Source organism: Synchiropus splendidus, chromosome 5 (assembly GCF_027744825.2).
Source record: "Synchiropus splendidus isolate RoL2022-P1 chromosome 5, RoL_Sspl_1.0, whole genome shotgun sequence".
NCBI classification, from domain to species: Eukaryota; Metazoa; Chordata; class Actinopteri; order Syngnathiformes; family Callionymidae; genus Synchiropus; species Synchiropus splendidus.
In genome coordinates, this window is record NC_071338.1 from 25,024,638 (window position 1) to 25,046,454 (window position 21,817).

At 42.8% G+C, this 21,817-nt stretch overlaps 4 protein-coding genes across 4 annotated transcripts; 1 reads left to right on the plus strand and 3 right to left on the minus strand.

Annotated features, from left to right (window-relative positions):
- The first annotated feature begins 393 nt into the window (after positions 1-393).
- Positions 394-7,367, plus strand: LOC128759486 (proline-serine-threonine phosphatase-interacting protein 1-like). The gene is made up of 15 exons (XM_053866481.1): positions 394-518; positions 773-873; positions 1,022-1,096; positions 1,958-1,992; positions 2,063-2,169; positions 3,050-3,112; positions 3,181-3,273; positions 5,321-5,366; positions 5,437-5,516; positions 5,589-5,687; positions 5,749-5,845; positions 5,912-5,990; positions 6,096-6,187; positions 6,874-6,983; positions 7,055-7,367. The coding sequence occupies exons 1-15, from the start codon at positions 486-488 to the stop codon at positions 7,184-7,186; spliced, it is 1,242 nt and encodes a 413-aa protein (XP_053722456.1). The 5' UTR covers positions 394-485; the 3' UTR covers positions 7,187-7,367.
- Positions 7,368-8,060: 693 nt separating this feature from the next.
- Positions 8,061-13,535, minus strand: LOC128759487 (tetraspanin-3-like). The gene is made up of 7 exons (XM_053866482.1): positions 13,385-13,535; positions 12,109-12,300; positions 11,946-12,020; positions 11,100-11,201; positions 9,477-9,629; positions 9,325-9,408; positions 8,061-9,237 (listed from the first exon to the last, which is right to left on the minus strand). Exons 1-7 carry the CDS (start codon positions 13,445-13,447, stop codon positions 9,145-9,147), a joined length of 762 nt encoding a protein of 253 aa, XP_053722457.1. The 5' UTR covers positions 13,448-13,535; the 3' UTR covers positions 8,061-9,144.
- Positions 13,536-15,547: 2,012 nt separating this feature from the next.
- On the minus strand, positions 15,548-16,270 carry nmbb (neuromedin Bb). Its single transcript, XM_053866385.1, has 3 exons — positions 16,108-16,270; positions 15,895-16,046; positions 15,548-15,601 (listed from the first exon to the last, which is right to left on the minus strand). Exons 1-3 carry the CDS (start codon positions 16,268-16,270, stop codon positions 15,548-15,550), a joined length of 369 nt encoding a protein of 122 aa, XP_053722360.1.
- Positions 16,271-17,880: 1,610 nt separating this feature from the next.
- On the minus strand, positions 17,881-20,754 carry sec11a (SEC11 homolog A, signal peptidase complex subunit). Its single transcript, XM_053865453.1, has 6 exons — positions 20,603-20,754; positions 20,214-20,323; positions 19,393-19,542; positions 19,176-19,295; positions 18,348-18,405; positions 17,881-18,271 (listed from the first exon to the last, which is right to left on the minus strand). Exons 1-6 carry the CDS (start codon positions 20,651-20,653, stop codon positions 18,221-18,223), a joined length of 540 nt encoding a protein of 179 aa, XP_053721428.1. The 5' UTR covers positions 20,654-20,754; the 3' UTR covers positions 17,881-18,220.
- Between the last annotated feature and the right edge of the window lie 1,063 nt (positions 20,755-21,817).

Genomic DNA, 21,817 nt, shown 5'->3' on the forward strand with positions numbered 1-21,817 from the left:
ACTGATCACATCACTTCTTTTCCTCTGGTTTTTTACAAACGGAAGGGGATTTTTTAAAAATGCAATGGCATATTTACATGTTTGTTCAGTGGTTTTAAAACGGTATTTATGTTTTTCAAAAATGAAAATGAACAATTTTAGTTTTTTTTTCCATGGTAGTTCGATTCACCTGTGTAACTCCAGTTTGTTTAGGATCACAGGGGTCGACTGCTGCACCGTCACTTCAGCGTTCCTTCCGATCGCCCACCAAATGAAGGACTAGGACAACGTTTCTCAGCTCAGCCACTTATCAAGCTACTTCTTTGACTGGACTCCCTCAGAGAAAGAAAAAAAAACTCACTGACATCACAGAGAAGTCCTTCCTCATTGAAGATGAGTCAACATCACTTGGACACCGGCTGTTTAAGAGAGTTCAGCACGAGTGCCGGTGATCTTTGAACAAGCTTATCTTTCAGTCCATGTAAGGGAATGCTCCCAAAACAAAGATGGCACCACTGATGTTCCGGGATGCTTTCTGGGTAAGTTAGTCTTTGACTAAATATACTGAAATATTTTCAGAAAAGTGAGCGAATGAGATGAAGACTACAGTCATGATATAGAACTTTTACGTTGCACTGAATGAGCTTCAATATTCAACACACAGAATCAGCATCAGTTAAAGTCGTTCTATTGAGGGACAAGTCAGCAACTTAGTTCTGCATTTCAAACCATAATTTGAAGGAAGGAAATGTTGCAAGAGCTGAATGGTTCAACTGTTTTTCGGTTGGTGAAGGGGCCTGATTTGACCTGCCACGCCGGCTACCAAGCTTTGACTCAACGGCTGCGAGACGGGCGACAAATGTGCAAAGATGTGGAGGACCTTCTGAAAATGAGGTAGCGAAGGAGGAACACACCCTGCAGAGTTGAGTCTGTGTAGTCAGAATTGGACCCTGTTCGAAGGAGACCGCGACTCAAGTGGATGAGAACCGTCAATTGGGTTTCCAAAGTTCGCGGCTGCAAGTTAACAGTGTTTCCGCCACAGGGCTGCGGCGGAGGAGAAATATGGGAAGGAACTGGTGACGATCGCTCGTAAGGCTGGAGGACACACGGAGATCTGGTAAATATAGAAACAAGCCAATTGCAGCTACAAATACTAACGCAATTTCATCATCATATTCCCTCCCTCCTTGTTGAGATGAAGTCACATGCGATGCCAAACGCTCGCATTTTCCCACAAACAGGCTTGCGATTCAGATTCCCATGATTGAAATGTTTTATAGACAGAGCTAAAAAGCAGAACTCACTAGTGCAGCATGCAGTCACCCAAACAATGCACATGGCTGACCACGAAATCTATGTCTCTCCACCCTATTTCTGACACTCTACATCCCGACCCTGTGGAAGACATCCGCAGTTACTGTTTTAAATGGTTGTATTAATGAGCTTCTGAGCAACTCCGGACACACACATACACACACAAACATTCCCCACCTTTCCCTCTCAGATTCAGCCAATCCAAACGTCCATCTGTCTCCGCCTTCTTGAGGAGCTTTTAACAAAACAATGAGCTCTCACTACACGCTGCCAGGCAGGAAACTACTCATGGAACATCACCATAAAAATATATATTTTGTGTACCTGACTTATTTTATCATCATTTTTTTATATAACTTCTAAATCTATGTATTTATTTTGTGCATGTGGGTTCTTTGCACTTGAAATACTCATTTTTGCAACTAAAGCATATTTTGTTGTTTTTTTTTACAAACTAATTTGCAAAGCGCCTTATTTACCATCATGTTGTTGCAGAACCATAAATGACTGCAATTTTCAATTTAAAAAAAGGAATAAATCAGACCCAAATCCAGGCTTTTTTGGCCGCAACAATTTTTAAAAAGTCAGCGAAATCCTGAATGGACTGTCTAAGTAAGGTACAGACAGTAAACTTGTTTTAAACTCCACTGCCTTCCCTCTGCAGCACATTGAAAGCCTCATTTGAAGAACTCAAAACCCGTGAGTCGCACAGTTTTCACCCTGCAGCTGCCCACATGTCTGTTCTAACAACGAACGTTTCTGCCTACAGAACTGGAGAGCATCGGAAACTATCACGTGGAGCTCTCGGAAGCCCTGAGAGAGGAGGTGAAGAAGATCGAGGCGTTCAGGGAACGACAGAAAGAGCAGAGGAAGAAGGTGAAGGGCCCGTTTTGTTTGACGTCTCCAGGACAAGACAAGAGGGAAAGGTTTCAACTGTCAAGTAATACCGTCACCATTGCATCACATTTGTCCTGTATTTTTAAATGTTGCTGGACTTGTCCTCCTTGCTAAAACCACCCATGATAGCATGATGATGCAGTGTCAGAAAGTGGAGATGATGAAAGTCAACATTTAATATTGAAACTGAAAATCTGACTCATGTTCATGGGTGAAATGACTGACAGAGAAAGATATTGCCGACAGCACTTGAGTGGTGTCAAATGACACCTCAAATCCTACAAAACTACATGGGAGGGACAAAAATATCCTCACTGACAGAGACTCAGAGCTGCAGTTATATAAGACTTTTTGGACTCTCAATCCATTTTTCACACATTAAAGTCCTGTGAATGAGTGACACATTAGGGGACTGTCACAGACTTATTGTCACCTTATTTGGTTCCGCACACTTTCCAGGAAGTTGGCCTTCTTGAAAACCTCAACTCAATATAACTCGAACAAAGACAGGTGGCTTTCATGCAAATTTCGCCCGACCTTAGATGCAGTTTACAGCAGCGAGTGACAAAACTTTGCGTTAAAGAATGGACAGTAACAGTAAAGCAGTCGCTTATTAATAATAATTGTTTTGATAATACCATTGAAGAGATGAAAAAACCCTTCCTGTTTTTGACCGAGGTGTTGAAGTCTGAGGAAGTTAAGTCACTCACACACTTCACATACGTTGTCACAATTGTTTTAATGAATAGTAAACTCCACTCCAACTTTGTTGTTCAAAGACAATGTAATATATTATATTATTAATTTCAAGCAAAGCCTCAAACTGAACTTTTAATTTACTTCTTTGTTTTCCCAAAAGTTCGAAAGCATCATGGAGAAAATCCAGAAGAACAAAGTGTCTCTGTTCAAGAAAACCATGGAGGTGAACCAAACCTTCATAATTCAACTGCATCAGTTTGAGGTTGACCAGAAATCTTTTCACCCTTTCAGTCCAAAAAATACTATGAGCAGCGATGCAGAGAGGCAGACGACGCGGAGCAGGGAGCTGAGAGGAACGCAACGTCAGTCAAACACGCTGAGAAGGTACAAGTCTGATTCTACTGCAGAGAGTATGAGGATAGCATTTTCTGAAAGTCTTAAAATTATGGGGAAATTCTGAGACAAGAATGGTCGCTTTTCAGAAGCCATTAAATTCATGCGGATATTCAGGCACCGCCTTTCAAAAGCTGCACGTGTCCGTGACTCACCAGTGACTTCAGCTGGCTTCAGTTCTTACACCTCCTCAAGCACTCCTGAAATACTTCCTAGAAAAAAATAAGAAAGCTATAAGTGGCGGCTGTAAGCAGGGGTACAACAACAAAAAAAATCTGCGAGACATGTTGATATCTCCCCGCCCACTTGCCGCCATGTTGTCGCACAATTGCCAGAGCCATGGCATATTTTAAGCTGGATCAGAAAATAACTTTTGTCTCTCCAGTGACTTCCGTTCATATTTTTTGTTAACTTAGGTCCCATGAGGGGGAAGCAGATGGATGTGACTTAGACTTAGATTCCCCCATGCCAGTTGGACGAGTAGCTTGGCACTGTCAGACTCACTAGCATGCTGCAACACTACTTCCATTAAAATCACTTCCAACAGATGAAACCATATCAATTCAAAGAGTTAAGCACAGAAGATAGAAGGTACTGACAACCGGTCACATGGGGTGTGGCACTTGACACATTCAGCACTAATGAACTTCTATTAACTTCTGCAGATGGAACTACAATAATGTTTTAATTCTGGGTTTTTTTAACTGACAAATACCTGGGCAGGTACAAACAGGCTGTGCCCCTCTCCTTGACAGACATGCCAGAATTTAGCTAGCACAGCGGCACATGCTTTCCATTTTCCTATTGCACTTTCCTACTACTTCATTGAAAGAGTCGGAAAAGTGGAAAGTGACGGGAAAGTTCCTTGTTTTTAAGAGAACGCTAACATGCTCTGGTGTGTTTGAGGTTTCATTTCATTTTCAGTTCTGCATATTTTGTGACCATGTGACTCGCAAAACTGAAACTGAAAGGGTGAACTGCGCTATTCTCACTTCTGACGGAACAGGGAGGAGGAGAATGAATTTGACTATTTTCACTCATCCAGTCAGAGACGCCGCTTCTGTGCAGTGACAGCGTGTCTGTTCACCGAGACCTCCCACACGCAGCTCATGCTAGAGTTGATGATTAGCTTCACCAATCCAGGTACGAGGTGGAGGGATGGTCAAAACAAAAAGCTTACTGGGATTGTGAAAGAAACAGTGAAATAGCATTAGACACAGCAGAAGCTCTGAAAAAAACACTGGTGGTAGTAATGGTAAAGGCAGCAGTGGAATTCAGAGTCATGGCCGCAGACAACAATGGTGACGCCCAGCTATCATCCAAGCAAGAGTGTCTCCAGTGGCTAAGATGAACGTCTTCTCATTTACAGTATGTCTTTATCTCTCACCAAGTACAACCTTTTGAAATAGTGACCAAAGTAGAATATTTCATTGAAAAAAATCCTAAAAGCATAGTCCAGAGACACAACTTCAACTTCAGCTGTTTAGTGTTGATTTCAGTCTCATTGTTCATTTCCTCATTGCTCGCTGGTGTCAGTTTCTGCGGGAGGATGTTGTGGCGACTCTGCATACTGTTTCTGCCCACATGCTACCCTTCTGTTTTAGCCAGATCTTGAGCCAGCTCAGTGAAGACAGCCATTGTTTTTTAGGAGCTCAACAGTTTGTAGATATAGTGGTCTTGAAGTGGCCGGGATGAGGACGAAAAAAACACGGCTCTCAGTTGGAAAATTGGGGACTGGCCTGGCTTGATGGAACACAAGAGGCAGAAGAGCTTAAGCATCTTGGGAACTTGTTCACAAGTGAGGGAATGGCGGAGCTGGATAAGGGCTGCTTCTGTCAGTCTGTCATGAAGAAAGAGCTGAGCCAAAAGCCCTCCAATAACAGGTTGCTTTGGAGTCCAAATCTCACCTGCAGTCACAAGCCAGAGGTATCACCAGTGTGCATGAGGTCGGCAGCTTGTCTCCGGAGCAGCTTTGGAGTGGAAGTACTGGTGGTTTCCTTTCAAACAGAAGTCCTAACTCTTCACCTCTCACATACAGGCACAACTGCGGGCCAAACACTGCCGGCAGGCAGCAACTCAAGCAGGTACGATCTGAAGCGTTTTCTTCATATGAGACTCACTTTCCGAAGAATACTCTGTCTGGACTTCTGACAGAAAAACAGTACTTGGGAAACATCATTCATCTGGAAGGCGCTCGACGGGACTGGGAGGAAACTCACAGAAGCACGTGTGAGGTATCTCCCACCGCTGCTGACCCTCTCACTCACTGTCTATAGTACGTTAACCATGACGCGCCAACGCTCCAGGTGTTCCAGCAGCTGGAGGGAGATCGAATCAGCCAGCTGAGGTGTGCTTTGTGGGACCACTGCAACCACTTCTCAGGGCAGTGTGTGAGAGACGACGAGGTGAGACGGTTTTATCAAGCTCATCGACACCAACCCATCACCTCCTGGCTCCTTCCACCAGCTGTACGAGAAGGTGAGGAAGGTCTTGGAAGAGTGTGACATCACCAAGGACAACAACCACTTCATAGAGACCAAACAAACCGGAACTCATCCGCCAGGTGATTCATGACAGACACGAGGACTGATAACAAGCACAGACCCTCAAACTCTGCTCCTCTGAACAGACCCGGTCATTTTTGAGAGCTACTACCAGACTGGCGGGAACAGAGAGGTCCCAGGGGCAGGAGACGACGTTCCCAGCAGGTGGTTGTTCAAATGGTGAAGAACACTTGCAGGTGTTCTGGACTTGCGTTGAGCTTGGATTCAGAGGAACCCATTGACAGTAATAGGGATGTTGATATGTTATAGGTGCTCTCATCCTTTCCTGAGCCCCGCCACGGATGATGCGAACCGTAACAGTGTTCACATTTCACAGCCAATAGTGGCCTCTGACAGCGACGGTCAGTACTGCACCCAACAGCTTTATTCGACATGCTTCGTTTCAAAGAAGAAAACACAGAGTTGGATCTTTCTTTTCATTATGTCTACTTTGTATATATATATATATATATATATATATATATATATATATATATATATATATATATATATATATATGAAATCTGAGATTGAATTGATTTTGAAGATTTCTATTTTTGTATTTATTTAATCAATTTAAAAATGGAATCCAATTAATAACAGTTTTTAATGAAGTTCTTTATGTTAATTAATCGATATTTTTAATTAACTGATTGTTTTTTTATATATTTGCTAACAAATATATAAATTTAGATATATAAATTTAACAGAATCTGTACACATAAGGTGTGACATCAGAGAGGAAGTGCTCCAGTCATGTGCTGCATAAAGCGCGCAGCCATTCAGTCTCCATCATGGATGTTTGGGTTGTAATATCACATTGTACAATGAGGTGCATTGGGGAAGAAATTTTAATGGCGATTAATCTGTTGATTCAGTGTTTTTCAACACCAAACATGAGCAACGTCTCTGCCCTAATACAAATATTATTTTTCCTGCTCAGTCATGTTTAGAAACATTATGGAAACATTCATTCAAAGAGTTTTTATTCAACGTTTTACCCGTCAGCCCTTCGGTTACGGTAAACTGCTCTTTGCTGTGTCAGCAGATGAGCCCTATGAGGACGGTTACGAACCTGTGCAGGACTTGCAGAGCCCAGCGACCCCGGTCCTGACCGACGAGGACAGCTACATTGTTCTCTTTGACTTTGATGCTCAGGTGACTCACGGTTTGTTAAACAACCGGAGGAGGTATAGAGAGAAACTAAAATTCTTCTCACCGATGATCAGACAGAAGAAGACCTCACCGTGAGCAGAGGAGACGTGATCCGAGTCTTGGATCGAGGAGAGGACGGCTGGTGGCTGATGGAGAAAAACGGGCAGACTGGACTGGTACCTGGCAACTATGTGGGCCGGCCATGAATGTCGCTCCCCAACTGAAAAGTTGCACGCCTGAATGGATGTGTTTCCAACCTAGGACTGGTTGCATTAAGACTACTTTAGAGGCGGTTTTATGAAGTTTCAGTCGAGTTTTATTAAATCATGTCGCACAATTACAGACGTCCCATTTGATTTACTGCAAGTGTGTCAGATTCTGTCTGTCCTCTGACTTCAGCTCAAGTACAGGAGAAGCACGGTTGTTTCTACTGTATGTAGGAGTGTTTATGAAAAGTCTGGCCACCACGAAGGTAATTACTCTGCTCTTCAGTCCTCAACTATAAACTCTGATTTGGCCGAAAGAAAAACTAACAGGAGACCAGCACTTCTGCGACTTGAGTAAACGCATTTCCACAACACCACTTTGCCAAAGAAGACACGAAACATGACACCTAAGGATGACATCGCGGCCTCAATTGCACTTTCCTCATAAACAATTCCATAGGTTTTGCATCGAAACATAAAGACTGCAAACACGTTAAACACAGAAAGCCACTGAGCTCACATGTGACGTCATGAACTTACCTGCGTTCTCCATTCAGCTCCAGATTTAGCAACGTTAACCGTTTATATTTCTCAAAACCACAATGGCCGACTTCAATTAAATATCATGCATGTTGCTACAACTCATGTTATTTCATTCAAAATCAAATTAAACACGTTTTGCCGACACAGTTACTAGCACTTTCTTCTTCACCCGTTCGAGCCCCTCACTGGTGTGAGGACAACACCACCACCTAGCGGCCAATATGATAGTGTAAGTTTTATGTTTCATGAGAAAACTTTTTTAAGACGTAAAACCTTTTTATTTCTTGACTGATGAAAAATTAAAGACTCTGTTGTTTTGTTTTTAAATCGAAGTACTTTAATAAACACTTGCCAACTGTATACTATTAGGGAATAGTTGTTGAAATAAATGGCCCCAAAAAAAGCATAAAATAATACTTTTAAAATGACATTTCATGTAAGAAAAGAACTTGAATTTTTATTTTCAAGCAAAAAAAACGAAACAGAAAAACAACAAAAAACACAACTATGGAGACGACACCAAATATTAGAACACAATTTCAAAATAAAACTGAAAAAAAATGATACAAAACAAAGTAGAACACATTCTATAGGGGCATGGAGAACATTCATGAACAAGTTGTTTTGTGCAAAACTACTACTAACAGAATAAAAAAACAACCACTTTGAAATGAATGTCTTTATTTCTTCTCTCTCATATTTACACGTTTGTCCTGCCATTTTTGCGTTGCTACCTAAATCTAGAGCTCATTGAAACAGCTTGAAAATATTGAAACAGACGCACAACTTCACCAAAAAAAGTATAAAATAAGTGCTTGTATTTCTCAGTGGCGGGCGGAAAAATCTGGTTCTTTCGACAAACACAAACATCGTCAGTAACACTGATAATATCCCAGCTAGAAGCATCGGAAGGAGAAAGGTCACAACTCATACGGGCGGCGGGTCAGTAGTGAAGTCAGATTTGGATTCACAGCATGTCAGTTAAAAAAAACAACACAACAACACAATGAGGTCTGTTCTATATTCATAGTTTTTAGGATTGACTTTTGGGGTCTCTTTATGTTCACATCTTTACAGCCGCAAATGTGCCCAAAACCACCAGCACTTGAGAAAATACATTCTATACACAACACCTCCCCAAAAATGAGCTGCTGCTCATGGTCCTCCCTGTGATGTCATCAGCGCGCACGGAAAGAAGCCAATGAGTCATGAAGTAGTGTTTGTAATGAGGACCGTCAAAGTGGCTGTACAGAGCGAATAAATAAATAATTCTGCCAAAGCTCCGGCCACATCATCAGTGTTCGCTACTCTATCATGGACCGTGTTAGTGTGCTGGAGCTTGTAATAGAACTACTGCGGGATCTACTGTGGACGCTTCTGGAGATGCTCCCCGGTGTTTCGGCTGGTGATGTCACTTATGCGTAGCTGTTGGTGGTGACTAGCAGCTCATACGCGGGATCGTGACTCCTCCTGCACAGAACCACGCAGGCGCACAGCATGCCCAGCATCTGATGGGAAGAAAGCAAGAGTCAAAATGGAACCAAAATAAAAACCTACTTCTAAATTTCAGCTTAAAAAAAAAAACACGCTCAGACCTGTATCGTTGCAAAGGTGAGCGCAGCCCAAATGACGTACATCATGATCTCCTTCAATTTCTTCACAACCAGGGCCTCACAACCCTGGAACAGGAATTTATATTTGAAACAGATCAAGCCCAGGACTGAAAGCCAGGACGACGGGTCAGTACCTCCTGGTAGAGATCTGATGGTCGGGTCAGGGTGCCGGTGCAGTTGCCGATGTTGGGCTGACAACAGCTGACGGGAACACTGTTGTTTTTGGACTCTTTAAACCAGCGAGTGTTCCTCCAGTCGGAGTAGTTGTGGATGCCGCAGCAGTGCAGCTGACGGGACAGAAGCACAGACTTGAAAACACTCGCAAGGACGGCAGCACCAGAAGAGGAATGATGTCCTTTTGAAAATTGTTTACTACATTTGTTGGCCTCTGGCACACACATCAACAAGAAATATCAAACATCAATTCTTCTAAAAAGGTTCGGGTTCTGGAGCAGGAGCATCATGAGTTTATTAGGTGCCACCAGCAGCAGTAGACAAGTAATGCATCTACTCTATTTTCCGGACTATAGCGTGCACCGGAATATTATATGCACCCACGAAATTTAAGAAGGAAAATAGATCCACGGGTGCACTGGTGCGGTCTGCGCAGCAGGAAATGTTCTAGTTTTGAAAACGGGTTACAGCATCGAAACTGACTCATGAAACAACCTCGGCAATGTTCTGAACTTGAATCATGAACTCACATCTTATTTACATTTAAAGTGTTCAAAATGCGCTGTTTTCACCCTTCAGTGGATCGTCTCTGTTGGCAGAGACGATCTACTGAAGCGCAATTTAAGCGCAATCTGAAGCGCAATTTGAGCGCTTTAAAGGTAAATAAAACGCCTGTGACGTCATCGGTTTGATGTGACAAGGCTCAATATTGTTGCCAGCATGACGCTCTTTATACTGTAAAAATGATGGATGCTCCGAAAGACAGGGAGAGCACTCAGCAGAAGCAGCCGTCTTCAACCTCTTTTATGAAAATTCCCACTCTGGATGTTTGCAAAAGTTTCAGGTGGCCAAAGAACACTGCATCTGACACACAGCAAGTCGGACACTGCTGACAGCCCTGGTCATGCTTGTTGGTGACTCGATGACTGGCAAATGTTAATCTGTAGACAAAATATCTAAACTTAAGTTGCGTTGTGAGTCAGTTGAAACCTGAAGGACATGTAAATGAACTCCTTTCATTGAATGCTGATGTCGCATGGAGGAGAGAGAATGGACAAGCAAGCTGCATGTGTGCAGCACAGTTGGAAGTTATAAGAGCTAGTGTGCGTAATTTCACTGATACAATGAAGCAGCACCTTGTGTTTTATTTATCTTTCATGCGTTTCTACCTTGGATACAAAAAATATTTAACTACAACATTCAGTGCTCATTTGAGAATGGACTAGATTAAAAACTGGTTAGACACAGAATAACACAGATGGACATGATCAGAGACAGAATCAGAGCATGGCCAGATCATCTCCAGAGACTGTTTCAACTAACTTCTGATGAAGAGGAAACTGAGAAGAGGGAATGACTACCAACCATAAGAAGGAACCACTTTGAGACAAATGTTCACTACAATAAACTGTGGAACTGTGGAACTCGCTAACAAAAAGCAGCACTGAAAAAATATCACAAAAACATTACTAAAAGCCACACCTATCCACTGTTCTGGAAAATAAAGAAAAGCAGGAATAAGAAGGGCTCTTCAACCTGCCCCTTTTAAATATCTTAATAAAAACGTTGTGTGGCTTCCTCACCTGTCTCTGCACATAGTCGATAGCTCGGCTCGGGGCATCCGTATTGGTGCCGTTGTATTCATTGTACACCTTCTGGATGGAATGGTTCACCTGATCTTCCACCTGGAAACACACACCGCATGTCGTTAAGCCTAAGTAGTGACACCTAGTGTTCAAATTTATGCATAGCAGAGAAGTACTTGTGAAATTTGCATTATATAAACTCTCAGCTTAACAGTGGACAAGCCAAATTAAAGTCATAATAAATCAAACGCAATAATACTTTCAGGCCTCTGTTGTGTGTTTGACTCATTGAATCACACTTATCCACTGCATTAAGTAAGATAAGGAGGACAATAAATGCATATAATGCACTAAAGTGAGTTCACCCTGAGACATGAATAGCAACATGGTGATGTTCTGAGCATCCCATTTCCTCAAACAAAACTGATCACATGACGTCTTTCCCCAACAATCCCTTCACATACAGGGTTCTCCACAGGTTTGTTCTTAGAATTAGGGTGTCTCCACCGACTGGGAGAATGGCTTGTGTTTAGGCAAACTGCAGACAGGACCATACAACCATTATGGCGTTTCTTAAAAGGAAGATTCCTCCTTCAGTTTAGATTAGCTAACCTTTTGAAAGAGCATTTATCCTGGGAGACATACTAACAAAAAAAGCAGACAACATCTCAGCGCGGGGGGGCATTAGGAGAACGCTGACATGGTCACTCTTACAGGTCACTCTTCTAACCACCTCTGGTTTTATCAACGCATCACGCAAACAAAATAAAACCATGGAAGCAAAAATGATGCAGTGACAAAATAAAATAAAACAAAAGTAGTAGCTGGAGAAACTGCAGATACCTTTGCTCTGTAGATGTAGCCAAGAACCACCACCACACACTCTGTAACAAACACCAGCAGCAGGATGGCAGCAAACTGAGGGGGAGAGAACACGGTTAAGCATCGATGCTCCTCACAGAAGCGTGGGTATCTACAACTACTGTTACCGAATGAACCTACGCACCGTCGCCAGGCCGCAGGAGCTCTCCCGAATAGTGGCGCAGCAGCCGATCAAGCCGATGATGAACAGAAGGGTGCCGACGGCGATGATGACCACGGCAGGAATTAACGTGTAGATGTCTTCAAAGAAGTGGTCATAGTCGTCGTAGGTGATGAACACATATGCGCCTATGTAGCACAAAATCCCTGCAGCCGCCTGCATACACAGATGTACAGTCCAGGTCAAGACAAACGTTTTGGCACAAACTCAAATTAGGTCAGCGCAAAACAAAAAGAAAAAAAAAGGAACACAACTAGAAAAATGCTAATATTCTATGTCAAAGAGCTATGGGACAAAAACAACTTCAATGCATGTTAAAAAAATGTTTGTTTGAAGTCCATTGTTGCAGACATAAGCATCATCCAGAAAATATATTTTACATTAGTCATGTCATAAACTATGTATTACTGAGCCACATTTAGCTTTAAAGATTGAACTAGCAGTGTCACTGCTGTGAGTTATTTTCATATTATGTAGTGAGTCCTGTTTTAAAATCACACTGTAATGTGTGTTAATGCTTGCATGGTCTTTCTCAAAGTTTTTTGGATCCCTTTAATGAGGCAAAATATTCATCCATTCCATCTCAGTGGCTCAATGGATCTTTGTCAGGTTAAAATCCCACCCTACCAGTGACACTGTTCATGCCATTTCCCTGCACCATAAACATTCCCTTTTAATTTAATGCCTGGCTTCAGAAGCGTTTCCTTGGATCTGGTTAGGAACTTGTGACTAAAAGGTAAATAAATTTGGAAAAATAAATCCCGTGCAGAGGCCACAGGAATGGGCAAAGCCAGCATTATTATGCAATGTTCAACTTGCATTTTGAAAAAAATTAATCACGGGAACCATGAAGGAGGTGGGTCGTGGTTGGAATCGAAGCTGGTGAATGTTATTGATAACTTATTACTGGCCACAGCCACATCAAACCATGATTTAGGGACAGGTTTGTCGTGCAATGACACAATCAGGTCAGTTATCTGCATTTGAGCAGCTGCGGTATGACGTCATTGACACTAGTTGTGGTTGGCACCGAGTTAAATAATGGGCGTCGAGATAACTTGATTTAATGCAAACAATCGTCAGATTTTCGGAGGCATTTCATGAGTTTATTATTTCGCGAGGGTCCTGCCAGTGGTGCAGGAGGTCTCGGGCATCTCTGGCGCAGTTGGCTAGCCTGCTGCTGTTAGCATCCTCCCGCGGATGCTGAGCCAGCGCACACAAAAGAACCACACACACTCACCCAAAATATGAGATTCAGAAACACCAGGACGGTTTTGGACGACGTTATCCCACACTGGCCCATCGTCAAGACTGAAGGTGAAGCTACAGCAGCGTAAAAAAAAAAACAGCGGAGACTGCACCTGCTCCTCTGCTGTTATGATAATAAAATGGCTTCGGTGGTCCAGCCCCGCTGCGCAGATTCCTATGGCCTCGACCAATCAGAAGGCCGCAATCAGGAGACGCGGGTCACGTGGTCGGATGACATCGCCTGTAAACAAAGTTGGATTAGGCGTCATCTTTGATATAACAGCTCTGCATAACGGTTTCAGTGGAAATTCAAGGACAATTGTAATTTTGTGGTTTCCTTGTACATCCAAAAGTATTTAAACGCCAACTTAAGTTCATAAATAGAAAATAACTGTGAAGTTATTGACATTTCAGCGCTGTTTTTCACCTAAATGATTCGATTTACTAACGTTAATGTATGCATGACGTATATGAATCTGACAGGCCTTTTGTGAAGTTTGAACATTTGCGCATTTAATCGCTTTGCATCCATCACGATTTCTTTCTGAACTAGAATGACCATAAATATCCCATGAATCCTTGTATATATGTACAGACCCAGGAGTCCGAAAAGTGAGCGGTGAAAATACAGAGGCTGTCAATAGGAGTGGTCAGACAGGACAAGCTCAGAAATGAGGAACATGTGGAAAGCTTTTGCCCCCAAAGTCTAGTGTGCTATTTTGAGGATTTTATTCATACGCAGAAGGGAGTCTAATGTTTAATAAGGGAATCCCTCCAAGTGTTCCAGGCATCGCTGATTCTCACCTGGCCAAGTTGGTGAATTTTACTCTTTCAGAAGGCGATTTAAAGTTGTCCAGACGTCTCAGTGACAGATCGTAAACCAAGTCTTTACCCAAATCCTCCAGATAATTATCTCATGTCCTGACCTGCTTTCCAGGGGCAAGATTCAATATAACAGTGGAAAATGTCTGTCAGGTTCACAAACCCTCCACTGTTTGAAGGCTGATGACGTTTGAGTTTGATTTATGTCGGTGCTTATTTGCAACACGTCACTCGCTGGTGCTTTCACTGTGTACTGTGCTCATGTATGAAGAGGACCAGATTGAGGTCAATGATCTTGGATGAACCCTTAAGTAGTAATGAATGTGAAAAATCAAAATAATGGAGAAAGTGTTTCCAACTTTATGAGGAAATGATGGATGATTAGATTACCTTTTTATCTTGTTGCTTATCTCCCATGAATCAATTTGTAATAATCATCACACTATTTTATGCATCGCACTCATATGAAATATCTACTCAATCTGAGTGAATTTGACTGTCAGAAAAAGTTATTATCATAACATTATATGATAACAAAAATATTAATAAATCTCTGTATTGTTGTGAATGTTGTTGAATTATAACCACTAGATGGCGGTGTTTCATCATCAACACTTGTAATGGTAGCAATACAGTATCGGTTTTGGTGAACGTCTATGAACATGCAAAATGTATGAGTCACAAACAAACGTAAATGGATTTCAGCTCAACAATGCTAAACTTTAAGTTAGACTCCGGCTGTCTCTAGATATATGAGACTGCCTTGTTTCTTATGGTGTACTTGTTTGTAGCAAGGACATTCACGTCAGAACTGGAGGTACCGAGTGGACCCACCACCTGCCAGTGTTGCAAGAAGCCTCTCAAGGTCGTTAATAAAACAAGGATAGATGAGATGGAGTGATGTCACTGAGGACGAGGAGGTGAGTGACAAATCCCATCATGTCATTGTTCAACATCTGAAGATTCATCATACATTTAATAGACAGACAGACAGAGAGACAGACAGACAGACAGATAGATAGATAGATAGATAGATAGATAGATAGATAGATAGATAGATAGATAGATAGATAGATAGATAGATAGATAGATAGATAGATAGATAGATAGAAATCCAAGATGAGTGTTTTTTTTTTGTTTTTTTTAATGAGTGGAAACATATTTTTAATAAAAACACATTAGCATTCTATGAATGTCATCACTTGTCATTTATTTCAAATAAATAATTAATAATTCCAAAAAACAACAGAGAAACTGAATGTCTAAAGCATAATAACTGGAGTGGGCGTTTATTGCTGTCAGTCAGACCATGTTGAGGCTGCGTCCTCATCTGTCATTCCCGGCTCCGATGGTAGCTCTCCATGATCTTCATCAGCAGCTCTGCCTCCTGGAACAGTGTCAAAGCACGAGAGGGGAATTTTAAATACAGATCAAAGTTTGAAAATAAGGGCAACATATAAGGCACTTTTGCTTTCGCGTGAACATCCAAGGATTGTTGAAAATTTTATAGTGAAAAAATAACTGACACAAGATCTGGTGGCATGCACTTACAACTATGTGCTCAAGGACCAACCAAAAGTACATGGCACACCAGATTTGGGTCCCAGACCTTGTGTTTGACACATGAGGCTAGGATGGAAGGGATTATATGTGTGATAAAGAAAGGTTGAACGAGCGAACCTGACTTTTAGAGCGCCTTTCTTGTGACTCCAACACGTCACGTAGAAAATTCAGGAGTAGCTCCGCCAGCGCCCCCTGCCGGGAGGAGAGCGCCTCCTCCGCTTCTGGCAGAAGAGGAGTCTCCATCACACTCTTTTTGCCCATAAAATGACCTGAAACACAGGTTAAAATATTGAGTCCTCGGCTAGTTCAGCAGCAGGGTGAAGCGCTCACCTGTGGCCCACAGGTTCCCTCTGGGGATCACTTTGATTCTGGCAACTTTGTTCCGCAGCTCCTTCAGATCAAAACTGAATTCGGAGGAAAACGAAAGGAAGGAAAAGAAGAGTAAAGAGGTGAAGACGCCAGAGTGGCGGACGTTGAGCGGGAAGAGTCTCATCTTCGCGTGGGTTGACCAAAGTCTGAGGGGCGGCTTCTGCACGCTGCTGCTTTTAAAGCGCGGCGCTGCTCGGTGGACATGCGCAGACCACTTTTACGCGTGAAGCTGTTACGCGTTACGCGTGGGACCAACTCACACAAAATATAGCTTACACAACCACGTCAAAACACACACTCCAAATGAACACAAAAAGCACACATTCAAACATGCAAACGCAAAAGCGTCGCAGCACATAGTAAGCTTGCGTGTTAAGCTTGTTGTGTGTATATGCGCGTGTATATAAACATATAAAGAAGGTTGTTGATGCCGGAGACGGACTACCCTTCTGCATGGAGTTTGCATGTTCTCCCCGAGTGCACGTGGGTTTTCTCCGGGTTCTCCAGTTTACTCCCACAGCCCAAAGATTTGCTCACTTGGTTAACTGGACACTGTAAAATTGCCCCCAAGTGTGCATATGTGTGTGGTGTGTCCTGCTATGGACTGGCAACCCTGCGACCTGGCAACCCTGGACAGGACTGAGCAGTGGTTCATTGACCATGTATGTATGTATGTATAGACCATCCTGGCATCAGACTCAGGGTCAGAGGCCAAGTATTCAGGATGTTTTACACTAAACCAGGCTGCTTTTAAGCACTGCGTGAGGTATGAAGCCAGATATTCCTCCTCTACAGCTACGTCAGAGTCAAGTGGCTGTAGAAAACCCTTCATTATCTCAGGTACTTAACCAAGATCGTGACATGGAGTTCACCGAGAAGACCCTCTTACAGCAGCTGCCAATTGGGAGACAAGAAGGTATAGATCGAAACCAAAACAATCTTGCTGGATGGCACTCGAGATGAAACAGAATCCCGGCCACAAACCCTTCATTTTATTTATATATATATATATATATATATATATATATATATATATATATATATATATATGACAGTCCGGCCCTGGTTTGGACTGGTCACATGCTGCCAAGTCAGAATGCTATGCATCTATTTACCTGGTGCTTATCAGAAGTCAGGTCGCACAGGCATCAACTAGAGCTGGACCCTCAAAAACCTCACCTTCTGGGGGAATGCACAGGCACTCCCAAGTCTCCTGGGTCTGTCCCAGGGCCTCCGCCATGAAGGGGAAGCTAAGAACACCTCACCAGTGAAGCACCAATGAGGCCTGTCTTAAGGGCAGCGGTTCTACTCAGTCACACTCCCAGATGACTGAGCTCCACCCTCTCAACCTACAGAGTGAACTACATCCTGTTCTGCCACCTTGTACTAAAACGTTCAAGGCCATAGAAGAGAGTCAGAACCAAAAGACAGAGTCAGGAGTGCTGACTCCTGATGAGTGAGGACGCTGCACCTGATCGTCAGACAAACCCAAGTTCCATCCACCTCTCACTCGTGAGCAAGACCCCAACATACTGAAACTTGGGGATGGATTTTCCAACATGGACAAGACGATCCATTTTCAGTTTTCAGTTTCCAGATGACAACCATAGACTGTGATTCAGGAAAGCAGACTTTCAGCTGTGCAGACAGCAAGCTTCATATTAAAACAGGAAGCAACAGGAGGAGTGGGATCCACTGAAAACAAAGTAGAAAACAAAAGGGAAGACACCAGACTGGATGGACCGGCTTTCATATTTAATATTAATAACTGGTGGTCATAAAATACTTCACCTATCTTTTAAAGACAACGACTCGACAACAGACACAGACCTGCTTCACATTCGCCACATTACAGAGAATCGGTACGTGTGTGACTATAGGCTGGTTTATCACAAAAACGTGTTTTAAAGCTCGATGTCTCTGATGTGAACACCTTATCTGCGTTTCTAAAAATATGTCGAAAACAAAATAAGGTAGAAAAAAGCCTGCTGGGCTCCACCAAGTGTAACTTTTTTTTTCCGAAACTCAAAGTCTTGAAGAGGTTTTCATGGATGTTGTGCGGTCTTCTTGAGGCTCACTCTCGATGCACCAACACGAACAGACCCAGTAGAAACAGGACAGCGTACTGTGGGAGAGGAAACCGGAAGATGCGTTACATTCACCACGTGATAAAAAAAATAAATGAACACCAGCACACTTACTTTGAACTTCGGGTAGTCGTTCATGAGGATGGTGACGATTCCAATGTACGGCACAAACCTGCCGGGAAAGAAAAAAAATCAGACTGATTGAGTGATGAGGTCAGCAGTATGTATTGTAGTCCATCCACACGTTTGGTAAACGTTCTACTTGCTGGTCACACCTTTGCAGAGCTCACGCGAACTCAAAAAAAGTTTACATATAGACCAGCAGAGCGCATAGAGGCAGAGGTCATCAGTTGCAGGGAAGCAAGTTAAAAGGCTTTATCGTCACAAATTAAATACGGAAAATTAATTCGGAAATCCAAGCAAATTGCCAAAGAAATAATTATGAATTTCACCGAGCCATCTGGCTCCAGCCTTTCCCAGGTATATATTTTAAGACGGTTAAGTTCAGAACACCTGAAGTCAGGGCCAAACATCCCACCAGATCTGGATGCGTGGGTGATCTGAGTTGAACACACCATCATCATCATCATCAGGTACATGAAATACAGGCACAGACTATCTACTACCAAGGTCAAGAGTAATGATAATAATAATCCTGAAGTGGAGGTCACTCTCCTTCACATTGATGCATAAATGAACGGGGGATCAACTATGAAGTGATGAAGACTGACGTGATCCGTTCTAATTTAGCTGGGAGAATACTAACCTGCTTCAAGAGCAATTGTCTGGGAAGGAGATATACAAGGTTAACAAATGCTGAAATTCTACACTCACAAACTTGACTTGATCTGATTTCTAACGTTTCCATCAGCTCCAGACTGTATTTTTAAGTGTTGAATCAGTTCACGCCACCAGGTACGAGCCACACGCTTTAGAACTCACCCTCGTGCTCGGCCCACAACGTCCTTTTTCTCCAGCCAGTGTTGCCCCGGCTTGTACAGACCTCTGTCATCCACTGCATTGTTGTCTCCTTTGGTCAAGAACTTGATGTCTCCGTTTTCCCTGAAAGTGAGCCGCCAGTCCCAGTTTGAGTTTGTGGTTTCAGAAGACAAATATGTTTGTAAAAGATAACACCTCAAGGGTGCAATTTGGTTCGTACTTTTCATGGATCTTCAGTACTCTGTGAACGATGGGGATCTCTCTGCCTTCTATCCGGAAGACAACAATCTCTCCCACTCTGATTGGATCTTCGACCCGGTTGGTAAGAAACAGCAAGTCTCCTCTGTGGAAAGCTGGTTCCATACTGCCACTGAAGGCAACAACAGAGTGAGACGGTGAACAATCTAAATGAATTCACAAATTCACTTATCACAGTTGTGGCAGCTGGGAATGTAGCTTGCTTCAAACCAACTGTCGGACAAATCCATAAATCCTATGGAGCATATTCTGCTTGTATGCAAAGGAAAAGCTAGTGGAAACTTTTCTTTTACTATCCGCTTGACACACCGCCTGGACGGGCGTCTGGATTGCAAACATAGCTTGAAATTAATAAAATATTTATCTATCTCAGCCAGTACTCTTAGAAAATCCTGAAGGAAAACCTGACACAGAGGGGTGTTAGTCACGTCACTCAAAGTGTGACTTTGTATCTGGAATTCTAACAATGACAAAAGGGCAAAAGAATAAGAGAGAAGAACATTGTGGCAAAAGGAAAACAGAACAGAGAGGCTCGGAATGCTCAACTGTAATGGTGAAAACCTGGTGCAGAATATATTATATTTCAGATGTACTGGCACTTCTCAGACCGGGATCCTACACAATTTTAATTTTCTCAAGATCCTGTGTAAGGAGTCAAACCCAATCTGAGAGTTACACATGTAGTGAAGTCAAATAAAGTATGATAAGGTTCCAAGGACTCTGACATTGAGACGAGTGCAGAAAGTCCACTGACGTTTAAGCACATAGAAGTGTCAGTCTTACCTGAGAACAACAACAATCGGACTCTCGCTGCCAGTGACAACCATCAGCCCTTTCCAGATCATCAGCGCAGAGGAAACTATCATACCAAAGTTCAGCACCTGGTAATAAAGCTGACAAAAACACACATTTTAAATGCATTGTGTTTAGACGGTATGTTCACTGTCATTTTTAAGCTCGTAGAGCACCATAAGAGAAGCATATCCGTTACAAACCGCTAGCGAGGCAACCACAAAAGACAGATTACTATCTAAAATATTCGCAGAATTTAGCTTGAGAGGGAAACGCGCTGACGGCGAGCAGCCGCTACAAAGCGGTCGGTGGCTAGTTGTGTTAGCTCCGACCACAGAAAGTGTCCGTAACTCACAATGAAATGGCGCCTGTTCACCTACCTGTCGCTTGTTCATGCGACGGACGTCGTCCAAGAAGTCGAAAGATAACATAGTTGCAAATTATAAACACTACAAAATGCAACAAATGACAATAAAAGGCTTAAATGAGCGAGCATATGGATGCAGCGACTCTGGCATCCGTAACTTCCGGGTCCGCTCAACCGGAAATCCCGCCTACGAGCGAACTCGCTATGTTGAGGTGTCACTCCGGGATACGAGAGAGAGAGTCGGCGTCTGAACGAACTGTTTTACGTCAAAAAAACAAAAACAGCAACATGAAACCAGGCTTCTAAAAACCATTTACTGTCTCTGTTTACCTCCAAATTATATTTCGATGTTGCAGCACTTACCATTTAGTGACAACTTTGGGGGAAAAAGCCAATTAAATCCAAATAAACTGTTTTTTTCGTGAAGCACAATTTAACATTCCCAAATGTGATATCGGAAGTGCTTTAATATGCCCACGACCCTGGATGTGAGCGCTATCATTCACACATTAGGCCACGAACACGTCCTAATCAGTCAAATCGAATTCCATCAGAGGGAAACGTAAACCTTAAATGTCGACAGTTAGCGACTGACGATGGCTTCATTTACTCAGCAGAGATACGCGCGCTGAGCTGTGCCGCCGCATCTTTCCTCTTTCATTTCCACACGCCACTCTTCGTTTGCATCTACGGCGTCTTGCCAGAATCTCATTCGTTGATGAGTCAGTTAGTGAAGAAATCTTTGACAAAGTTGTGATGACTGAGGCGACCCTGCAACAGCAATGTGGCATGGGTGTTCTAAACGGATAGGAAGCGTTTACATGAACATGTTTTCACTCTGGTTTCAAAGTTCTAGGTTCAGCCACTGGGATTTCTGTATGGTGTTTGTATGTTCTGAAGTGGCTTGCTTGGGGCTTTCTTAGCTCTCTGGTTTCCTAAGGTTGACTGATTCTATTGTCCTCTATTGAGCGTCTAATGGGAAACAGAGGCAGATCTTAATTGATTCATGAATTTATTTTGGTCCAAAATAAAAATAAAAAATCATAGCAAAAAAAAAATGACAGGAAGACAATCCTGGTGCGCTGCATTGTCAACCTTTGCCAAGTCAGATGCACTTTGTACCATGACCAAAACGTTTGGCTGCAGTACTAGAAATCAGAAGAACCCAACACCTGCTGCGAGAAGTCAAGACTGCCGGTTTGCACAAAAGGACTAAGGTTGTTGAGGC

Excerpts from the sequence above, each read along its gene's own strand:
- LOC128759486 (XM_053866481.1), top strand. The coding sequence starts at position 486 with ATGGCACCACTGATGTTCCGGGATGCTTTCTGG. Across the intron at positions 874-1,021 it reads GAGGACCTTCTGAAAATGAG|GGCTGCGGCGGAGGAGAAAT; the intron begins GTAGCGAAGGAG and ends TTTCCGCCACAG. Across the intron at positions 1,993-2,062 it reads ATTTGAAGAACTCAAAACCC|AACTGGAGAGCATCGGAAAC; the intron begins GTGAGTCGCACA and ends TTCTGCCTACAG.
- LOC128759487 (XM_053866482.1), bottom strand. The coding sequence starts at position 13,447 with ATGGGCCAGTGTGGGATAACGTCGTCCAAAACCGTCCTGGTGTTTCTG. Across the intron at positions 11,202-11,945 it reads GCTACATCTACAGAGCAAAG|GTGGAAGATCAGGTGAACCA; the intron begins GTATCTGCAGTT and ends GTGTGTTTCCAG. Across the intron at positions 9,238-9,324 it reads TCACCTTTGCAACGATACAG|ATGCTGGGCATGCTGTGCGC; the intron begins GTCTGAGCGTGT and ends TCTTCCCATCAG.
- nmbb (XM_053866385.1), bottom strand. The coding sequence starts at position 16,270 with ATGAGACTCTTCCCGCTCAACGTCCGCCACTCTGGCGTCTTCACCTCT. Across the intron at positions 16,047-16,107 it reads AGGGAACCTGTGGGCCACAG|GTCATTTTATGGGCAAAAAG; the intron begins GTGAGCGCTTCA and ends CCTGTGTTTCAG. Across the intron at positions 15,602-15,894 it reads AAAGGCGCTCTAAAAGTCAG|GAGGCAGAGCTGCTGATGAA; the intron begins GTTCGCTCGTTC and ends ACACTGTTCCAG.
- sec11a (XM_053865453.1), bottom strand. The coding sequence starts at position 20,653 with ATGTTATCTTTCGACTTCTTGGACGACGTCCGTCGCATGAACAAGCGA. Across the intron at positions 19,296-19,392 it reads GTACTGAAGATCCATGAAAA|GGAAAACGGAGACATCAAGT; the intron begins GTACGAACCAAA and ends GCTCACTTTCAG. Across the intron at positions 18,272-18,347 it reads ACGACTACCCGAAGTTCAAA|TACGCTGTCCTGTTTCTACT; the intron begins GTAAGTGTGCTG and ends CCTCTCCCACAG.